This window comes from Oryctolagus cuniculus, chromosome 20, assembly GCF_964237555.1.
Source record: "Oryctolagus cuniculus chromosome 20, mOryCun1.1, whole genome shotgun sequence".
Taxonomy (NCBI): Eukaryota; Metazoa; Chordata; class Mammalia; order Lagomorpha; family Leporidae; genus Oryctolagus; species Oryctolagus cuniculus.
Genome location: NC_091451.1, coordinates 37,147,449 through 37,166,248, shown reverse-complemented (window position 1 = coordinate 37,166,248; position 18,800 = coordinate 37,147,449). Strand labels below are relative to the sequence as shown.

At 57.0% G+C, this 18,800-nt stretch overlaps 1 protein-coding gene across 1 annotated transcript in view; it reads left to right on the top strand.

Moving 5' to 3' along the window:
- FBLN5 (fibulin 5) overlaps positions 1 to 18,800 on the top strand; it is an 81,097-nt gene that overhangs the window by 42,502 nt on the left and 19,795 nt on the right. Inside the window, exons 5-6 of the mRNA XM_002719596.5 lie at positions 12,776 to 12,898; positions 16,237 to 16,353. Of these exons, the coding sequence (XP_002719642.1) occupies positions 12,776 to 12,898; positions 16,237 to 16,353 (240 nt within the window). The remainder of the gene's footprint in view (positions 1 to 12,775; positions 12,899 to 16,236; positions 16,354 to 18,800) is intronic.

Here is an 18,800-nt window from a genome sequence, read left to right as displayed (position 1 = left end):
AGGTAGCAGCTTAGCCCACTGTGCCACAACGCGAGCCCCCTGTAGCAGGCTATATTAAGTTGATAATTTGGTATGGCCTGCAAATGATGTTATAAATACCCCAATGGCCCTTGGCAGAAAAAAAATTGTCCGCGCCTGCTCTCGATCCACCCCAGCGTCTCTGCGCAGGAAGTCTGTCCTCCTGGTGGTGCCTGCTCGTCTCCCCGGCATGGCGCTTGCCATCCTGAGCCAGGAATTCTGGTTGCTCGTCTGTCTACCAGGCTGTGAACAGACATGGCCCCTGTGTCATTTATCTTCCTACTATGAAGAGTCTTTGAAAAGTCCATGGGAGGGGAGTGTCATGAAAAATCTGTACATGGATTTCAAATCCATGGGAAGATTTGCACCAAAGGAAAAAACAAAAGTACTTCCTAATGTTATCTTTCCATGAACTTCTTGAAGCACCCTTGTGTAACAGTGTTGGCCCGTGGTAACTGTGTGTGGCATAGATGAATCCTAAACAGATGTGTGGTTGGCACTGGGACACAGGCCCGGCGCCTGCTGGGGCGGGAGCGAGGGCTGCAGTGGTCCGGCAGGTCAGCCAGGGGCTGGCCCCACACACAGCCCGTCACCTCCCTCTGCCTCCTCTGCTCTGCCCGTGACCGTAGGGGGCTGGGGGAAAGGCGGCCCCACTCCCCCAGCCAGGTCAGCACACAATCCTGAAACATGTTTAATCTGATCAAATATTTATTTGTTTTAGGCCTGAGTGAGGTAGTCCAGGGGGTGGTGGGAAGCAGGGCGTGGCCGGCCTCTCGCTGGGCTCCTTTCTGGAATGTCAGGAAGTGTGGCCGCCCTGCCGCCAGGAGGCAGTGTCTGCCCAGCCTCTTTGTGGTCCCTCGCCCCTGGGCTCCCCGCCTGCTCTCCTCCTCGCCTCTGGAGTCACAGCCTGACAGTCACCCTCTGACATGCTGGGGTCCTGCTGGAGGTGAGAGCAGGGAGCCTGGGGCCTGCCGGGGCGGGGGCCAGAGAGGAGCCCGGCAGAGTGGACAGGTGTCAGGCTGATGGGACTGTCTTCCACACTGGCTGGCCCGCTCTGGTCACTTGTGATGTTGAAAGAGCCGCCTGTGCCTTTTCCGCCCTTGTCGTGGGGGGCTGTGGGTTCAGGCAGGGTGCACGGGAGGGGACCATTCCCCTCTGGCATCCTTCGGCACCACGACCTGCCCTCCCCTTCCGGGTGTGAGATGTGCAGTGACTGCCAGCGCCCGTGCCAGCTGTAGGAGGGGGGTGATGGTGGTTCCGATTCAGAGGGAGGAGGCTACCACAGTGCAGGAGGTCAGACCACCCCCGTGAGTTAGTGATGGAATCCGACGAGGTCGTGGGGACCGCTGAGCCCGGCTGTGGGAAGAAGGCACCTGTGAGATCTCCTGTGCCCGGGGAGTGGCCCAGCAGCAGTGTGCTTCTCACGATGGGCTTACCCAGTCTCTTGCGCTGGATTTGCACACCTGGGTCTGCCCGCAGCCAGTACAAGGCTGGGGATTTTGTCCCAGCCTGAAAACAGATTGGATTTCGCGGTTGTGCCCTCGGGAGGTCTTGCTTGTTCCGAGTTTCGCAGTGGGAAGAGGGGTATGTTCTCTCTTCTCCGACGACCCTGCCTCCTGCGGTTGTTGAGAGTAAAGTTCTTTCTCGTCTTGTATGTTGAGCCCTCTGGGGAAGAAATAGGAAATGTGATTACTCCGCCAGGCCAAGTCCATCGCGAGGAATGTCTGCGTCCCCCAGCCTGCAGGTCAGCTGTGGACGTGCTAAAGCCGTGGGTGGAGTTCCTCCGTTTCCAGTGGAGTTTACTTCAGGGTCTGTAGTGTGCGAGGCACTGCACGGGATGCGAATGTGAATAGAGCCCATGTCGCGGAGCTGGAGATGTGCGGGGACTGCACACGGCCCGCGTGTGGTTCAGTGCACACGGCCAGTGGGTGGGTCAGTGCACACAGTCAGCGTGTGGTTCAGTGCACACGGCCAGTGGGTGGGTCAGTGCACACAGTCAGCGTGTGGTTCAGTGCACACGGCCGGCGTGTTGTTCAGTGCACACGGCCTACAAGTGGTTCATTGCACACGACCGCGTGTAGTTCAGTGCACACGGCCGGCGTGTGGTTCAGTACACACGGCCGCATGTGGTTCAGTGCACACGGCCGGCGTGTGGTTCAGTGCACACAGCCTACGAGTGGTTCATTGCACACGGCCAGCATGTTGTTCAGTGTACACGCCACATGTGGTTCAGTGCACATGGCCGGCGTGTTGTTCAGTGCACACGGCCTACGAGTGGTTCATTGCACACAGCCGCGTGTGGTTCATTGCACACAGCCGCGTGTGGTTCAGTGCACACAGCCGGCGTGTGGTTCAGTGAGCATTGCCCGTGTGTCCGTAGAGAGAAGGTACGACACGCCGTGCTGCTGACGTGCAGAGTGCCACCGGCTTTCTGAGGAGGGCACGTAGAGCCACCAGCCGTTCTGGTCTCTTGGAAGGTTCTGGAAGGCTGCGTGTAGTGTACTCTCGGCAGGCGAGACTGGAGGCTGGCAGCTGAGTCACAGCTTTCACCGCCTTTCAGAGAGCAGGCGGCGCGGCCCTGGAGCCCTTGGGTGAGACGTAGAGAGAGGAGGGTGTGGCGGGTCATCAGGATACTTGCCTGGCCTCGGCGGTGCTGGGAGGGGAGGGAGTGGGAGCCAGGTTTACGGAGGACCCAGGCTCCTAGCCCAGGGTTCCTGGAAAATGGTGGTGCCGCTCACTGAGAGCACTGGGCGTGGGGAGCTGAGTGGGGCTCGGGGGGAGGGGCGGAGGGCCCAGCTGTGACAGTGCAGATGGCAGAGATGGAGGCCAGGACGTGGGTGAGGTTCAGAAGGAATGAGGAGGAGGAGCCCGCGGGGAGATGGGGGGTTGTGGGATTCAAGCTGCACTGTGGACAAGGACTCGCCCGGAAGGGGGTGCTTCCTGCTGGCTGGAAGAGCCGGTCCTCGCTCCTGATCACAATCCTTTGTACCTCTTGTCATCGCTTTGGGGGAAGTGTTTCTAAGAACTTGAAGAGTTAGGGAATTGAGTAAGCTTGTAGGAAATGAAACACCACCCCTGAGCTGCAGGGAGGGAGAGCCTTGGGGAGGCGCATGTGCCCTGGCTCCAGACGCTGCTTCGGTGACCCCCGGCCCCTGCAGGGTGGAGCCGAGAATTGGCTGTGCCTGTGCACCAGGAAAGCGCTCTGTTTTGGCTGGGCCGTGCTGCCTTTAATCACAGTGTGTTGCGACCAGCAGGTTTTGTCTTAGAGAGGGGAGAGGCCAGCTCGCATCACTGCTCCACTCTTAACACTTAGCCGCCCTCCCGGTCTGGTTTGAACAGCTCTGCAGCTCTGAGCAGATCTCATGGGTTCACAGTCAAATATGCTCAGCTGCAGTGCAGTGCCCGAGCCGGCGGTGTGGCGTCATCTGCATGCTTGTTAGAAATGTAGGGCCCACTGCATCAGAATCGGCCTTTGACGAGTCTGCTGGTGGGTGAAGGTTGAGACGTGTAGGTCTGGCTCAGTGGGCTTCAAGAAAGGGTTTAGCCCTGGGTTCATGTAGGCAGCTTTAAAATGATACGTGTAAAATAGCGTAGCTTTCCCAGGCTCCACCCCAGGCATTCAGGTTTAGGCACACAATTCTCTTGGATAGTTAGGTTTGAGGGAAAAAACTTGTGTGTCTAGAATTGAAAATCTCGGGGCCAGCCGCGTGGTGCAGTGGGTCAAGCCGCCACTTGTGACGCCAGCGTCCTGTATCAGCCGGGATGGCTGCTCTGCTTCCTGTCCAGTCCCCTGCTCATGTGTCTGGGAAGACAGCAGATGGTGGCCCAAGCACTTGGGCTTCTGCCACCTCTGGGGGAAACTGGGACAGAGTTCCAGGGTCCTGCTTTGGCCTTGTCCAGACCCAGCTGTTGAGGCCATTTGGGGAGTGAGCCAGCAGACAGAAGAACTCTTTTTCTGTCTCTTCTCTCTCTCTCTGTTGCTCTGCCTTTCAAATAAATCTTAAAAAATAAAATCTTCTCTGTGGATAAACACATGGCAGAAAGCTTAGTGGGTGGGGAGAGAGTTTGAGCTCCACGTTCATTTGTTTTTCAGTCACGGTGACAGCCCAGACCTCGTGTCCTTGAAGAAGATGCCTGGATTGACAGCAGTCGCGTGTCCTTACTCCCAGGGAACCTTGAAGCACAGTGCTCAAAAAGAAGCGTGTCTGGGGGCTGGTGCCATGACTCACTTGGTTAATCCTCTGTCTGTGGCGCCGGCATCCCATATGGGCGCCAGGTTCTAGTCCCGGTTGCTCCTCTTCCAGTCCAGCTCTCTGCTGTGGCCCGGGAAGGCAGTGGAGGATGGCCCAAGTGCTTGGGCCCTGTACCCACATGGGAGACCAGGAGGAAGCACCTGGCTCCTGGCTTCAAATCAGCGCAGCGCTGGCCGTGGTGGCCATTTGGGGGATGAACCAACGGAAGGAAGACCTTTCTCTCTGTCTCTCTCTCTCACTGTCTATAACTCTACCTGTCAAAAAAAAAAAAAAAAAAAAAGAGGTATGTCTGGCCTCTCGCCTGCTGGGCAAAGCTGAATGGGCTTGGCCAACTCACTGCCCACATTGAAAGCAGCTGAGGTCAGCACTCCGTGCATGAGAGCAATCACCAAGGGGCCAGCGCTGTGGTGCAGTGGGTTAAGCCACCGCTTGCGACAGCAGCGACTCCTCCAAGCACCTTCTAATCTGGTTTCCTGCTTATGTGCCTGAGAAAGTGGCAGAAGATGGCCCAAGGTACTTGTGGCAGACCCAGACAAAACTCTTGGCTGCTTGTTTCCACGTGGCTCAGCCCCAGCCGTTGTAGCCCTTTGAGGGAGTGAACCAGCAGATGGAAGCCCCCCACCCTTTGTAACTCTGCCTTTCAAATCAATCAATAAATCTTAAAAAAAAAAAAAAAAAGAATGTTACAAGACCCAAACACACCTTCCCCATCCATTGCACCATTTGTTTCAATAGAAGATGGAAACGAGATGGGGGCCTTCCAGAACGCTCTCCCAAGCTCTCACGTTACGAATAGAAACAGAGAATCTGTGGCAAGGTCGGACCTGAATTCCAGCTGATTTCCTCCAAGAGGGATGGATTATTTTGTTTGTTTGTTTGGAAGATGAGTCCCGTATTTGTTGTCTAATTAGAGGCGCAACATGAGCAAGCCCGGCCTTCCACGCTTACTGTCAAGCACTGGGAAAAGTACTGCACACACGAAACAGTCCGGTTGCTAATGAGCACCCAAGCCCAGCGCACACATGGAGTGCAGATGTCCTGGGAATCCAACCAGCGAGTTCTCCAATGCTGAGGTCTTTCATTAAGCAGGTGTTTGGGAAGAAGGTCCCGTGGAGCTTCCAGCCTCGGCTGGACTTGTCTGGCTGAAAAATGGCACAGACCCAGCCTAGCAGCCGGCCCGAAACGGGCTCCACGTGGAGGCTTAGGAATGTGCCATTGTTATTTTCTCCTTTCTTATCAAGCCCCATTAGCTTGAGTGAGGAAGGAACAAAACCAGGCTGGGAAAACATGTTATTTCACTTGGTAAAAATTTACTACCAAGGAAATGATTTTTGTGGAGTCCAAAAAAGGAAGAGTGGCGGCCTTGGGGAGGTGTAGTCTTCCAAGGGCTTTGGACGGCCTTCCCCAGTGTCACCCAGCGAGAATGCCCCCTTTGGCTGATGGCCGTGCCCACCACAAGAGCAGAGACGGTCAGCCGGCGGTGGGGCTGCAGGCTCCCGAAGCCAGCCCTTGCCCGCTCCTGGTCATGGAGCAGAGGAGGTGCAGGAAGAGGGCGGAATCAGACGGTGTGCAGGTGCCCACCTGGGGCTGTGCAATTCCAGACGACACTCACGGCCGTACACTCGCAGGTGCCTGTGGCTCTGCAGTCATGGATGGGCGCCTGGATGCCCAGTGGAAACATCCCCCACGAGGAAATGGACCCCACCTTTTCCCACCTCACAGCTCAGTCTCCTACCTTGTGGCTGGAGCGGGAGGGGAAGTCCCTGGCCTTGGCTGTCTTTAAACCCCAGAACTAACGCCCTACAGCCTACCACGTCCCAGCGCTGTCCTGTTGGAGACTTTGGTGAATTCCAGACTAGCGCTTCCTGGAGGCAGAAGCCAAGATTCCCCTGTCGTCCCCAGCTGTTCTAGGGCAGGGAGCAGCTGTCATTGGGGAAGGGGACTAAGCTTCCTGGGCACCCACTGTGTGCCAGGCAGTGCTGGTGGGACCCCGTGGGAATTAATTCTCCAACGCTCCTGACCACCCACAGGCAGGCCGCGTCACTGGCTCTGTCATGAACTTGCTCAGCGTTGCTCAGCGCGAGGGCAGGAACCCCGGGCCCACACCCAGCTCTGCCCCCACAGTTCCTGTTCTGTTGTCCCGTAGCTCTTCTCGGGGGCTTTCAGTCCTTTGGGCTTTTGTGCTCATGAGGGTTGGTGCTGACAGCAGTCTCCAGTGAACAACGGGGAACCTTAGGCACTCTGTTTTGCTTTGTTCATTTTTTGATTTTGTTTTAAAGATTTTATTTATTTGAGAGGCAGTGTTATAGATAGAGAGAGAGGTCTTCCATCCGCTGGTTCACTCCCCAGATGGCTGCAATGGCCAGAGCTGCACAGATCCGAAGCCAGGAGCCAGGAGCCTCCTCCAGGTCTCCCACGTGGGCGCAGGGGCCCAAGGACTTGGGCCATCCTCTGCTGCTTTCCCAGGCCACAGAAGAGAGCTGGAATAGAAATGCCGCAGCCAGGACTTGAACTGGCAACCATATGGAATGCCAGCCTCATAGGCAGTGGCTTTACCTGCTACACCACAGCACTGGCCCCTTGTCTGATGTTTTCTGCAAAGCAGTCCCCTCACTTGCGGGGTGGGGGAAACATGGGAGGGGCACAAGCCACCTGCAGGGTCCTCAGGAGGTCCTGGGACTGCCGGTCTCCACGGGTCTCCACCGCAGACTCGTGCTCCTCGGACTCAAACTTGCAGTGGCTTTGTGAGCTCTGGCCGCCTCCTGCGCGGCCTCTGGGTCAGCCTAGTGGAGGATCCTCTGCATCTGGTCCACCCCGGGGTTGTCGAACAGTCGTGGTTTGGTGTCACCACCCAGTTCCTCCCCCTGGTGCTGCCGTGCAGCCTTGCCCGGACTCACAGAATGGTCTCAGCGCCCCTGCCCACGTGTAGCTCCTTGTCCGTGAGGATGAAATCCTAGAGGAGCGCCTCTCAGGTGTGGTCCTCTGCCCTGAGGCCCCAGGGCCCCCTCTGCCCGTGGCCTGCTGGGAAGGCATCAGTGACCCTGCTGAGCCCGAAGCTGTTGGAGGTGCAGCGGCCAACTCTGGGGTGGTCTGAAGGGATGAGGGGCAGCGCAGGTAAAGCTGACCATGGGGTCAGAGAAGTCCTTCCCGGGCAGGCACAATGCTGGGCTTCTCCAGGTTCTGGAAAGTTCTGTGAATGCTGTCCTCCAGTTGCTAGGGCGCTGGTGGCCCGGACAGCAGCCAGGCGTTGCCCCCCAGAGAGAAACAAGCTCGCGTGGCGAGGCGGAACCCTCCCAGGGCTCTGGCGGCTGCCCCTGGGGCTGCATCGGCACTCTCAGGGAAGGCTGCTCTGGGAGTTCTGCGGTGAAAGGGACCACGCTGGGCATCAGCTGTGCCCGTGGCCTGCAGGTGTGGGAGGGCACGCGTGTGCACGCACACACACACACACACACACACACCACGGAGCTGTCACGGAGCATCAAGTGAAAGAACTGGGTGCAGCCCACCGCCGTTTCTCGTAGGAGGCACTTCCTGTTACACAGGCTCGGTTTGCACGCGTGGGTGACCTGCCCAGGTTCCCGTATGAGAAGGAGGCGCTGTCCTTGGAGCAGCTCAAGGCCCTTCCTCCCGTGCTTTGTGTCAGATGCACTGAAGGCCAGCGAGTAGCTGTGGGCCCGTGGGGAAGCGGAGGGTGAGCGTTTCCAGGTGTGGCCCCCTCAGGTGTGCGGCTGTGGTTGTTTCCACACCCACGGAGGCCTGGCAGCCACTTGGCCGGGCACACCCAGCCTGGGGTTTGAAGGCGTTCGTGGGTTCCTTCATTGGATGGCGACTGCGTGGTTGCCATGGATGTGGTGCTGTGGCAGATGTGAGACTTCCCTGCACAAGAAATCCCAGGCACTTAATGAGCTCTCAAACTGTGTCACATTGACGATCCACTGAATGACGTAAAGTTAAAATTTAATTTTTTGGCTGGCGCTGTGGCATAGTGGGTAAAGCCACCGCCTGCAGTGCGGCATCTCATGTGGGCGCCAGTTAAGTCCCAGCTGCTCCACTTCCGATCCAGCTCTCTGCTATGGCCTGGGAAAGCTGTGGAGGAAGGTCTAGGAGCTTGGGCCCCTGTACCCACGTGGGAAACCCACAGGAAGCTCCTGTCTCCTGGCTTCGGATCGGCGCAGCTCCGGCCATAGTGGCCATTTGGGGAGTGAACCAGTGGATGGAAGACCTCTCTCTGACTCTCCTTCTCTCTCTGTGAAACTCTAACTTACAAATAAATAAATAAATCTTTTAAAAAATTAATTTTTTGAAAGGCAGAATTAGAGGGAGAGACAGAGAGAAAGCTCTTCCTTATGTTGGTTCACCCCCAAAATGGTCGCCACAGCCTGCGCACTGCACTGATCCGAAGGCAGGAGCCAGGTGCTTCTCCTGGTCTCCCATGGGGTGCAGGGCCCAAGGACTTGGGCCATCCTCCACTGCACTCCTGGGCCACAGCAGAGAGCTGGACTGGAAGAGGAGCGACCGGGACAGAACCGGCGCCCTGACCGAGACTACAACCCAGGGTGCCGGCGTTGCAGGCGGATGATTAGCCTAGTGAGCCGCGGTGCCGGCCCTAAAAAATTAATTTTTAAAATAGATTATCATTAGAAAAGGGTATGACTGAGTTCCTTCTTCAGTTCAAAGTGGTAGAGTTATTTTTAAAGACTTATTTATTTATTTGAAAGACTTACACAGAGAAAGGAAGAGAGAGAGAGAGAGATATCTTTCATCTGCTGATTCATTCTTCAAAGGGCTGCAACAGCCAGGGCTGGGCCAGGCAGAAGGCAGAAGCCAGGAGCCAGGAGCTTCTTCCGGGCCTCCCACGTGGGTGCATGGGCCCAAGCACTTGGGCCATCTTCTGGTGCTTCCCTGGGCCATAGCAGAGAGCTGCGTTGGAAGTGGAGCAGCCAGCTCTTGAACTGACACCCAATGGGATGCTAGCGTCATAGGCTGTGGCTTTACCCGCTGTGCCATAGCGCCGGCTCCTGGTGGAATTTTTCAAAGAATGAGCTTCAGAGTTTTTGTGTCTCAGCTCAGATACTTTGTACATGCTTGTCTGCGCGTGTGCGCGTGTGCGCGTGTGCGTGTGTGTAAAAGATAAAAGGTAAGTTTAGGGCTGGGGGTTTGGCCCAGTGGTTACAATGTTCCTTAAGGGGCCCTGGTCCCCCTGTGATGGTTGCTGACTGATACTGCCTCCAGCTCTAGACTCCAATCCCTGCTAATGCAGACCTTAGGAGGCAGCAGTGACAGCTCCTGTGACAGGGTCCCTGCCACCCACATGGGAGAACTGAATTGTGTTCCCAGCTCCTGGCTTTGGCCTGGCCCAGGCCTGGCTGTTATGGGCATTTGAGAGTGAACTTGCTGATGGGAGCTCCCTCCCTCTCTCTGTCTCTGTGATAAATACATTTTAGAATATTTTTAATAGGAGCGGTCATGGTGGCACAGGGGCTTAAGCTGCTGCTTGGATGCCCACGTCCCATAGCAGGATTTGCCTGGGCAAATCTGCTTCTGATCCAGCTTCTTGCTAATGTCCACCCTGGAAGGCGACAGATGGTGGCTCAAGTTCTTAGGTCCCTGTGACCCATGTGGGATGCCCTGATGAAGCTCCTGGCTCCTGACTTTAGCCTGGGCAGCCCTGACTGTTGAGGGCATTTGGGGAGTGAACCAGTGAATGGAAGCTTTCTCTGTATCTCTTTCTCTCTGTTGCTCTGCCTTTCAAATACATAAAAACCAATCACTAAAACACTTTTTAAAATTGAAGTTGAGTTTATTTGGGGGGCTAGTGTTGTGGCATGGAGGGTTGGGCTGCCACTTGCCTGCTAGCATCCCATATCAGAGTTCTTGGTTCAAGTCCCAGCCATTCTGCTTCTAATCCAGCTCCCTGCTAATGCACCCGGGAAGGCAGCAGCCGATGGCCCGAGTGCTCGGGCCCTGACACCCATTGGGGAGGCCAGGATGGAGTTCCTGGCTCCTAGCTTTGGCTTGGCCCAGACATGACTGTTGCAGTCATTTAGGGGGAGTAAACCAATTCATGGAAAAATCAATGTTATAAAAAAAGAAAATCACACATGTTTCAAATTTTTTACACCAAAATCAGCTTATCTTTTAATTATATTTTACATGAACTTGTACTCATGCATCCAGCTTGGTCTCTTGTGTGTATTTGGTTTCTCCGTGTAGGGCTCGCTGTCTGTTGGGCGTGCCGTGTGATCCATGAATTACACAAACACAGCCTTGGGGACTTGCTGCCACGGGCCCTCTCACGGCTGCCCCCTGGGGGACCCCTCACCCTATGTCCTCCTCAAGACAGGAAAAAGAACAGAATTTCCCAAGGCATTGCTGTTCCCAGGGCACAATGGCCATCCGTCACTGCCCGCCGGGAACATGTAAACATGTGTTGGCCGATAGTGGCGTTATTTATTGCTGCGGGCTTCGATGTGGATTTGAGCAGGAGCGGCTGCCGGCCAGGCATTCTTCACCCGCTCCCAGGGGAGGCTTGGCTCGGTGGGCAGAGCTGGGGTGAGGCAGGCCAAGGGCAGCGGCAGGAGTCCTTGCCATGAAGACCAGGGCCGGCTCTCTCCCTGAGGGCATGCAAAGTTGACACATGGGTGGCCCGAGCGGCTGCAACCTGGGAGCCAGTTCTCGTGTAGAGCGGTGCTGGCTGGCTGCATGTGATGTCACTTTGGGGCGGGGTGGGGGTAGGGACGGATCAGTGCCCTCCAGTGTTGAGTCCTCGCAGGTGGGTGGTGGACTGTGGTGACATCACTTCCCTGGACGGGTGTCTCACGTCATCAGGGGTGCTGGCTTCCTGAGTGTGCAGCTTGCAAAGCCTCAGGGAGGTCACGTGCTGGGGTTCTAGACACCCCTCACGCCCACCTCCCACCCGCAGAGTCATCTGAGAGGCTGCTAACAGCATGCACAGTGTCAAGAGGCAGGCGACTGGCAGGTGGGTAGGAGAAAGGCGCGAGCCCCCTGTTCTCTCCTCTGCCGGACCTGCCAGCCCTTCCCGAGCCCGCCTGGTCCCGGGCACCAGGACCACTACCGTTCCGGGACAGAGTGGACTCAGAAGCAGCTGGACTCAGCTCTTGGCTTGATGCGAATGAGCTCTGTGAGCTGTTTTCCATGTGGGAAGCGAGGGTCCTGAGTCCCACTCGCAGGGTGGCTGTGAGAGCGGATGCGGCGAGAAGTGAGGTGTCAGGTGCACCAGGCGGTGAGCCGCTGCTTTTCGTATGGTTGCCGGCAGCAAAGCGGGCCCTGCGCTGGAGGTGGGGAGGAGGTGCGGCGTAGTGAACCGTGCTGCCGTGATGAGGCAGGGAACAGGACGGCGTCGGCTCAGGTGCAGGCAGGTGAGGGCAGGACCAGCAGAGAGGGAAGGCGTTGGCGGACCCAGCGTGGGTAGCGTGAACTAACACACGTGTGTTTCATGGAAAGTTTTCCCCTTTAGTTCCCGCTCAGAGACAGCGGGAGGCCCTGGGTCGGGATCCGGGGTGCTCTGCCCCAGGTGCAGTATGGAGAGAAGGGAAAGCGACCACTTCCGCTGTAGCACAGCTGTGAGCACTGCGTGTGCACGGTGCCTGCGCCTTGGAAACGTGAGGATACGAGCGTGGACGCAGCTTGGTCCCCTTGTCTGAAGCTGTCTGAGAGGTGGCCGGGACTGGCCTGCGTACACGCCTTCACTCCAGGGCAGCCCCAGAAGCACTGAGGACTCAAGGGCTCCATGAAGCTTTAGGAAGGTGCAGGAGCCGAGCAGGCAGATTTTCCTGGATGAATGCAATTCAGCAACTGGACTGCCAGCTTCGACTGGCAGGGAGCATCCTTCTTACTGTCAAAGTCTCCACGAGGGGGCCTGGCGCTGTGCTGTAATAGGTTTAAGCCACTGCCCGCAGTGCCAGCGTCCCACTGGCTTGAGTCCCAGCCGCTCCACTTCCCATCCAGCTCCCTGCAAATGCACCTGGGAAGGCAGCAAATGATGGCACAGGCACTTGAACCTCTGCCACTCACATGGGAGACCCGAATGAAGTTCCTGGCTCCTGGTTTTGGCTTGGCCCAGCCTCAGCCAGTGCGACCATTTGGGGAGTGAACCAGTGGATAGAAGACCTCTCTCTCTCTCTCTGTCTCTGTCTCTGTCTTTCAAATAAAAAAATTTTTTTTAAATGAGGTAATGGTTCATGTCAAGGTCATGTACTTTCAGAGAGTGATGGCCTAGAGTGGCCGAGGAGAGCTGGAGGGTGGGTGTTCCCTGCTTGGCCATTTCCCTTCCGGATTCTGGTGAGCTGAGTAGCTCTGTCACTTCATGGGAGGTCAGTGTCTCCAAAGGTACCGGTCGAGGAGTGCATCTCTGTCCTTGGGAATAACCCAGTGATGTTACCAGCTGCCTCCTAGCCAGCACAAGCAAGCGACGGGGACCTCTGTGGGCTCGGGGGCTCCAGAAACACATGGGTGACTCCCTCTGGCATATTTTTGTGTTACAGATGTGGACGAGTGTGCAACAGATTCCCACCAGTGCAACCCTACCCAGATCTGCATCAACACTGAAGGAGGGTACACCTGCTCCTGCACTGATGGATACTGGCTTCTGGAAGGCCAGTGCTTAGGTACCAGCTGTCCTGGGGCGCATGGCACTCTTGGGAGTTCATGGTTCCAGGCTGCTGTGAGACGTGGGCGTGGCTGGTGGTAAGAGTAGTGAACCTTCCTTTGGTGGGGAGGGGTGGGGTAGATGCCTGTGGAGCTTACGGATATTACCACTGTCATGCCATCATCACAGTTCTTTAAACTTCATTTATAAGAGAGGTGGAGAAAGAGCTCCGTCTACCATTTCACTCCCCCTCAATGCCCACGATGGCTGGGATTTGGCCAGGCCACAGCCAGGAGCCAGGAGCTCAATTCTGGTCTCTGAGATGGGTGGTAGGGACCCAGTTACTTAACAGGAAAGTGGAGTCAGAAGCCAAAGCCAGGAGTCGAACTCAGGCACCCGGATGTGGGACGTGGGCATTGTAACCCGCATCTCGGCTGCGGGGCCGAATGCCTGCCCCAGCACTGTGTGGCTCTTGGCTGTGCCTTTCAGGATTTTATCTGGGGCTTCCTGCCCTCAGGGACTTTCTCCTAAGCTGGGAAGTGATGAGGGAAGGCTACTCTGCCCTAGTTAGAAATCGTACTAAAGAGAAATGAGCACTTTTGCCTAGAAGAGAACGTTCCAAGTCTCAAATGTGGACTAATAGGTCCAGACAGACATCGCATCCTCCCAACACCTTATCTCCGTCTCTGCCCGCCACGCCTCTGCTCGCCGTGACCTCTGCCTGCCACGCCCCCTCTGCTGGCCGTGACCTCTCCTTTCACTGCTGAGGGGTCCGCCGTCACCCACCGAGGATGGCGTCCTTGCAGTTGGCATTGGCTCTCTGATCTTTCTGTTTATTTTTACTGGAGAGCTCTCTTCCTTCCCTCTCCTCTGGTTTTGGGCTCAGCCAAGGGAATGAATTCATAGGAATATCCAGCTGTCACTTCAAGTTCTATTTCTAGGGTGTGATTTCTATGCTGTGTTTTCTTGGAAAAGTCCTGCCGGTTTGAGTTGTCTAAGACACTGTTCTGTGGCCTGAAAGCCGGTGCCGGAGCAGCAGAGAAACCGATCCAAGCAGCATCATGGAAACAGAACAGAACAGAAACTGCTTCTTTCCAAGGCTGGCTTGATTGAGGCAGAAATCGGGTCCACCCTGGAGGCCTGACCGACCAGCCCGGCTTGGCTTCCTCTGCTTTCCAGACACGCACGGCAGAGTGGTGCATGCGGATGTCTGAGGATATGACAGTCGCAATGCATGTAAACCGACCTCTGTGCCCGTGGGGAGTTGGATACTATTGATGTGAACATACGCAGATCCCTGGGAGGGGGCTGTTTGTATAGGAACTGCATCTGTAGAATGCCAGAGCTGGAAGGGATGTAGATCTTATGTCAGAGTTGGAGACTGCGACTCAGAGAGGAGGGACAATTTGGACTACGTTAAAGTGAGTGGGTTGAGTCTTCAAGTCTCCTGGTCCTCAGGCCAGTGTTCATTTCCACCACAAGGGGCGCTAGGGAGGCAGAGGCAGCCAGGATACCCCTGGCCCCCAGGATAGACTTTGAGGCCAGGAACCTCCTTAGGCTCTAGGACCTTCCTCTGCCTGGGAGGGATATTCTCTTCCACAGAGCACAAGAGACCTTTATTCCTTATGGCTGAACACATGGCTTGCCCTGGTCAAATGCGTCTTTCTCTTCTAAAATACAAGTGCTACCCACTACCCGCTCCAGGCACCTAGGGAGGCCTTGCTTTTGCAGAACAAGGGACAGGTGCCCAGCTGCACCTGGGGAAGAGGAGCAACTGTACAGGCAGTGGGCTTGCCGTCCTTCTTTTTTATTTTATTTTATTTCTTCATGTGAGAGGTAGGGTTACAGACAGGGAAAGGGAGAGACAGAGAAAAAGGTCTTCCATCCACTGGTTCACTCCCCAAATGGCTGCAGTGGTTGGAGCTGAGCTGATCTGAAGCCAGGAGCCAGGAGCTTCTTCCACTTTGTTTGTTTGTTTTTAAAGATTTTAACCAATAGGCTTACGTCGCACAGTGGAATGCCTGGTTTGAGTCCTCTCTCCTCCATTTCCAGTCTAGCTTCCTGCTAATGCCCTGGGAGACATAGGTGATGGCCCATTGGGCCGCTGCCACCCTGTGGGAGACCCAGATGGAGATCCCTGGCTCCTGGCTTCAGCTTGGTGCAGCCCTGACTGTCGCAGGCATTTGGGGAATGAACCAGCAGATGGAAGATCGATCGATCGATCGATCTTTCTTGCTCGCTCGCTCGCCTGTCTCTGCCTGTCTCTGTCATCTTTCAAATAAAATGAAAATAAGTAAATAATTGAAAAAGAAGTAAGTGGACCTTAGAGATAAAAGAGAGCCTAGGGGCAGGGCACGGGATCCGAGAAGGGCTGAACAACGGGACAGGGGAGCTGGGGTCCTTTCTGGCAGAGAGACCAAGGTTCTGAGTCAGGGGCCAGAGCCCTGGATGGCTGCACCCTGGTTCCGTGGAACTGGGGTCCAGGGAGGGAATGCGGGTGGCGTAGGGTGAGGAAGGATGAGTTAAGGACCAGCTGCAGCCACCGGCAGGGCAATGGGCCTCCACGGGAGCTGGTACAGGTGAGGACTCTGTCTCCCCCTGGAGGCTGGTGGTTCGTTCCAGGCGCCCGGCCTCGGAGGAGTGAGTTCCCCAGGCTGTCAGCTCCCGGGGTTGAGAAGCGCTTTGCTGACAGTGTCAGGCGCCGGTGTCAGCAGGGTCCCTGTCGCGCAGCTCTGCTGGAAGGATCCACTCAGCCACAAGGCTGCTGCTTCCCTGGAAGGCAGAGTGGCTTGAAGACATTTTCCATCTGCTCTGGTGCAGGAGAGAGCCAAGGTGAACCGCAGCATCCTGAGTTCCTGGACTTGGGTCTTCGGACCGTGGTGCCTCCCAGGTCATGGTGGCCTGCACTAGCTCCTCAAGCTGAACGTGCAGTGGCCGGGAGCCTTTGGCAGCGGTGTTGTGGCTGCTGCTTACGTGTTAAGCTCACCTGTCCCTTCTCAGGGCAGTGAAAAAGTCATAGAGAGTCTTGGAATTGCATCTTAAGACTTGGGTAAAATCTGAGAGGGCCTCTTACCCAGTCCCACTCAGCAGAAATTCCTTCTGCGACCATCGACCTGCAAGAAGGGCTCAGGTCTTCAGGGACCAGGTGGTTCAGGGAGATGAGCCTTTGTCGGGAGACTGAGCCTTGAAAGCAGGGAGCATCCTGGCACTTAGTAGGCATGGTTTTAGCACTGGCTGCCTCCTCTGCTTCCTTGTCCGACCCTGCTCCGGAAGAGATGGGCATTAATGCCACGCTGGCGGTGGCATCGGCAAGAGAGACGGAGACCCGTCTCACCCTGCCTGTGTTTCTGTTTCCAGACATTGATGAATGTCGCTATGGTTACTGCCAGCAGCTCTGTGCGAATGTTCCTGGATCCTATTCCTGTACATGCAACCCTGGTTTTACCCTCAATGAAGATGGAAGGTCTTGCCAAGGTAGGTGACGTGCGAGATAACTTGGACAAGATGCAAAGCCCCAATGCAAAGCCCTGTTGTTATTCTGCATTCCTGTCCCCTGTCCCAGCCCCCCTCCCACTGCACTGCTTACAGAAACCCGACACCTGCACTGAGCTCCATGAACCCACTCAGCAGTGCTGTGAGTCCTGCTGAGGTTAGAACCGCAGCCGCCGGGCCAGGGAGCTCACCGCTTCCTGGATGTGATTCTCCTCCTGGGCCTGCTGTCGGGGTGACCTGGCTGGAACTTGCTCACAGGTCCCGTTGCCTAAGTTCAGTGCCCGAGGCCCAGCGAGAGGCGCTCAGGGCCCCGGCCCTCGGTGAGTCATGAAATGAAGGCCTGCACCCTCTGTGGGGTTTTGTGGGCGATTTGAGGCCTCGTCCTGCAGCTGCCCTCCATCCTGGGCCAGAGGCTGTTGCCTAAAAAGAACCAACGTGCCCAGCAGGCCCACAGGGCACACTCAGCACACCCACAGGGCACACTCAGCAGGCCCACAGGGCATACTCAGCAGGCCCACAGGGCATACTCAACACACCCACAGGGCACACTCAGCAGGCCCACAGGGCACACTCAGCACACCCACAGGGCACACTCAGCAGGCCCACAGGGCACACTCAGCACACCCACAGGGCACACTCAGCAGGCTCACAGGGCACACTCAGCAGGCTCCACAGGGCACACTCACCAGGCTCCACAGGGCATACTCAACACACCCACAGGGCACACTCACCAGGCTCCACAGGGCACACTCACCAGGCTCCACAGGGCATACTCAACACACCCACAGGGCACACTCAGCAGGCCCACAGGGCACACTTACCAGGCTCCACAGGGCACTCAGCACGCTCCACAAGGCACACTCACCAGGCTCCACAGGGCACACTCAGCACACCCACAGGGCACACTCAGCACACCCACAGGGCACACTCAGCACGTCCCACAGGACACACTCACCAGGCTCCACAGGGCACACTCAGCAGGCCCAGGGCACACTCAGCACACCCCACAGGGCACACTCAGCACACCCACAGGGCACACTCAGCACACCCCACAAGGCACACTCACCAGGCTCCACAGGGCACACTCAGCACGCCCACAGGGCACACTCAGCAGGCCCAGGGCACACTCAGCACACCCACAGGGCACACTCAGCACGTCCCACAGGGCACACTCACCAGGCTCCACAGGGCACACTCAGCAGGCCCAGGGCACACTCAGCACACCCCACAAGGCACACTCAGCACGCCCACAGGGCACACTCAGCAGGCCCAGGGCACACTCAGCACACCCCACAGGGCACACTCTGCAGGCCTCTCAAAACAACAAAGGCCTTCTCTGCTTTTCAAACACTGATAAGGAAGAAAAACAAGCCTTTGTGTCTACTGGGCTCCTATCTGAAGGTTTCTTGTGCTCAGGAAGTGAATGGGGACTTCAGACCCAAAGAAGCAGCGCAAGTCCTGCCCGCTCGGGTCCAGGCCCCAGGCTCTGGCGGCCGCAAGGTCCAGGCCCAGGGCGGAGACTCAGAATGAACGCTTTGTCTGGAGCCACAGGTTGCGCAGGGCCCACTTCCTTGTCACCGCTGGGCCGCCAGCAGGCGGGCTCTGGCCCAGCCCCTTGGAGGATTTTCTGTCTCCATTAGCTTAATCGCATCTCAGTCGTTGGGTAAACAGGAAGGCATCAGCGTTGCAGTTTGATCCTGGATTCTTGCTAAGTCTCTCCTCCCGGAGTTGGGTCTGCTGATTGTTCCAAGAAGCTCCTGCTGGTTGCCAGGGGAGGTCATTTTCTCCCAAGAGCAGAGGCTGGCCTGGGGGGCTGGGGGGAGGAAGCTGTCAGAGCCGGCCCTTCCTGCCCACTGGCGTGGAGGGCGGGCACCTGGCTCCCTTGCTCCTGAGATAAGCGGCTTAGGGCAGATGCAGGCTTCTCAGTGCCAAGGCCAGAGGGTGGAGCCGGCAGCCACGTTCCCCCCCCCCCCCCAGGAGGCCAGCAAGGTGCACCCAGTGCCTGAGGAGCATCCATGAGGAGCAGCCGTGAGCAGCAGAGCCCAGGGAGACGCACGCCACTCCGCCCCCCCACTCCCCCCCCCCCCACCCCAGGGATGAGTCTGAGACACAGAGCAGACGGGACACATGGTGGTGCCCGGTCCGGCGGCAGGATCAGGCTGTGGGCACACACCCGGGCCTGGACACGGGGCCTGGGCCCCTGGAGGTTGCATTAGCAGGGCCGTGGGCCACAGTGTATTTAGTCCTGCATGGAGTTTTTGCCATCCCAACACCTCATGCATGGGCAGGTCTCTTACTGTCACAGAGTCCCGACAGCAGCCTTGTGGGCTGCACAGGCGGGAGGTTTGTGACCCTGCTTCACAGATGAGGGAACCAAGGCTATAGAAGGTCACTGGGCTTGGCCAAGGTCACACAGCCAGGCAGCAGCA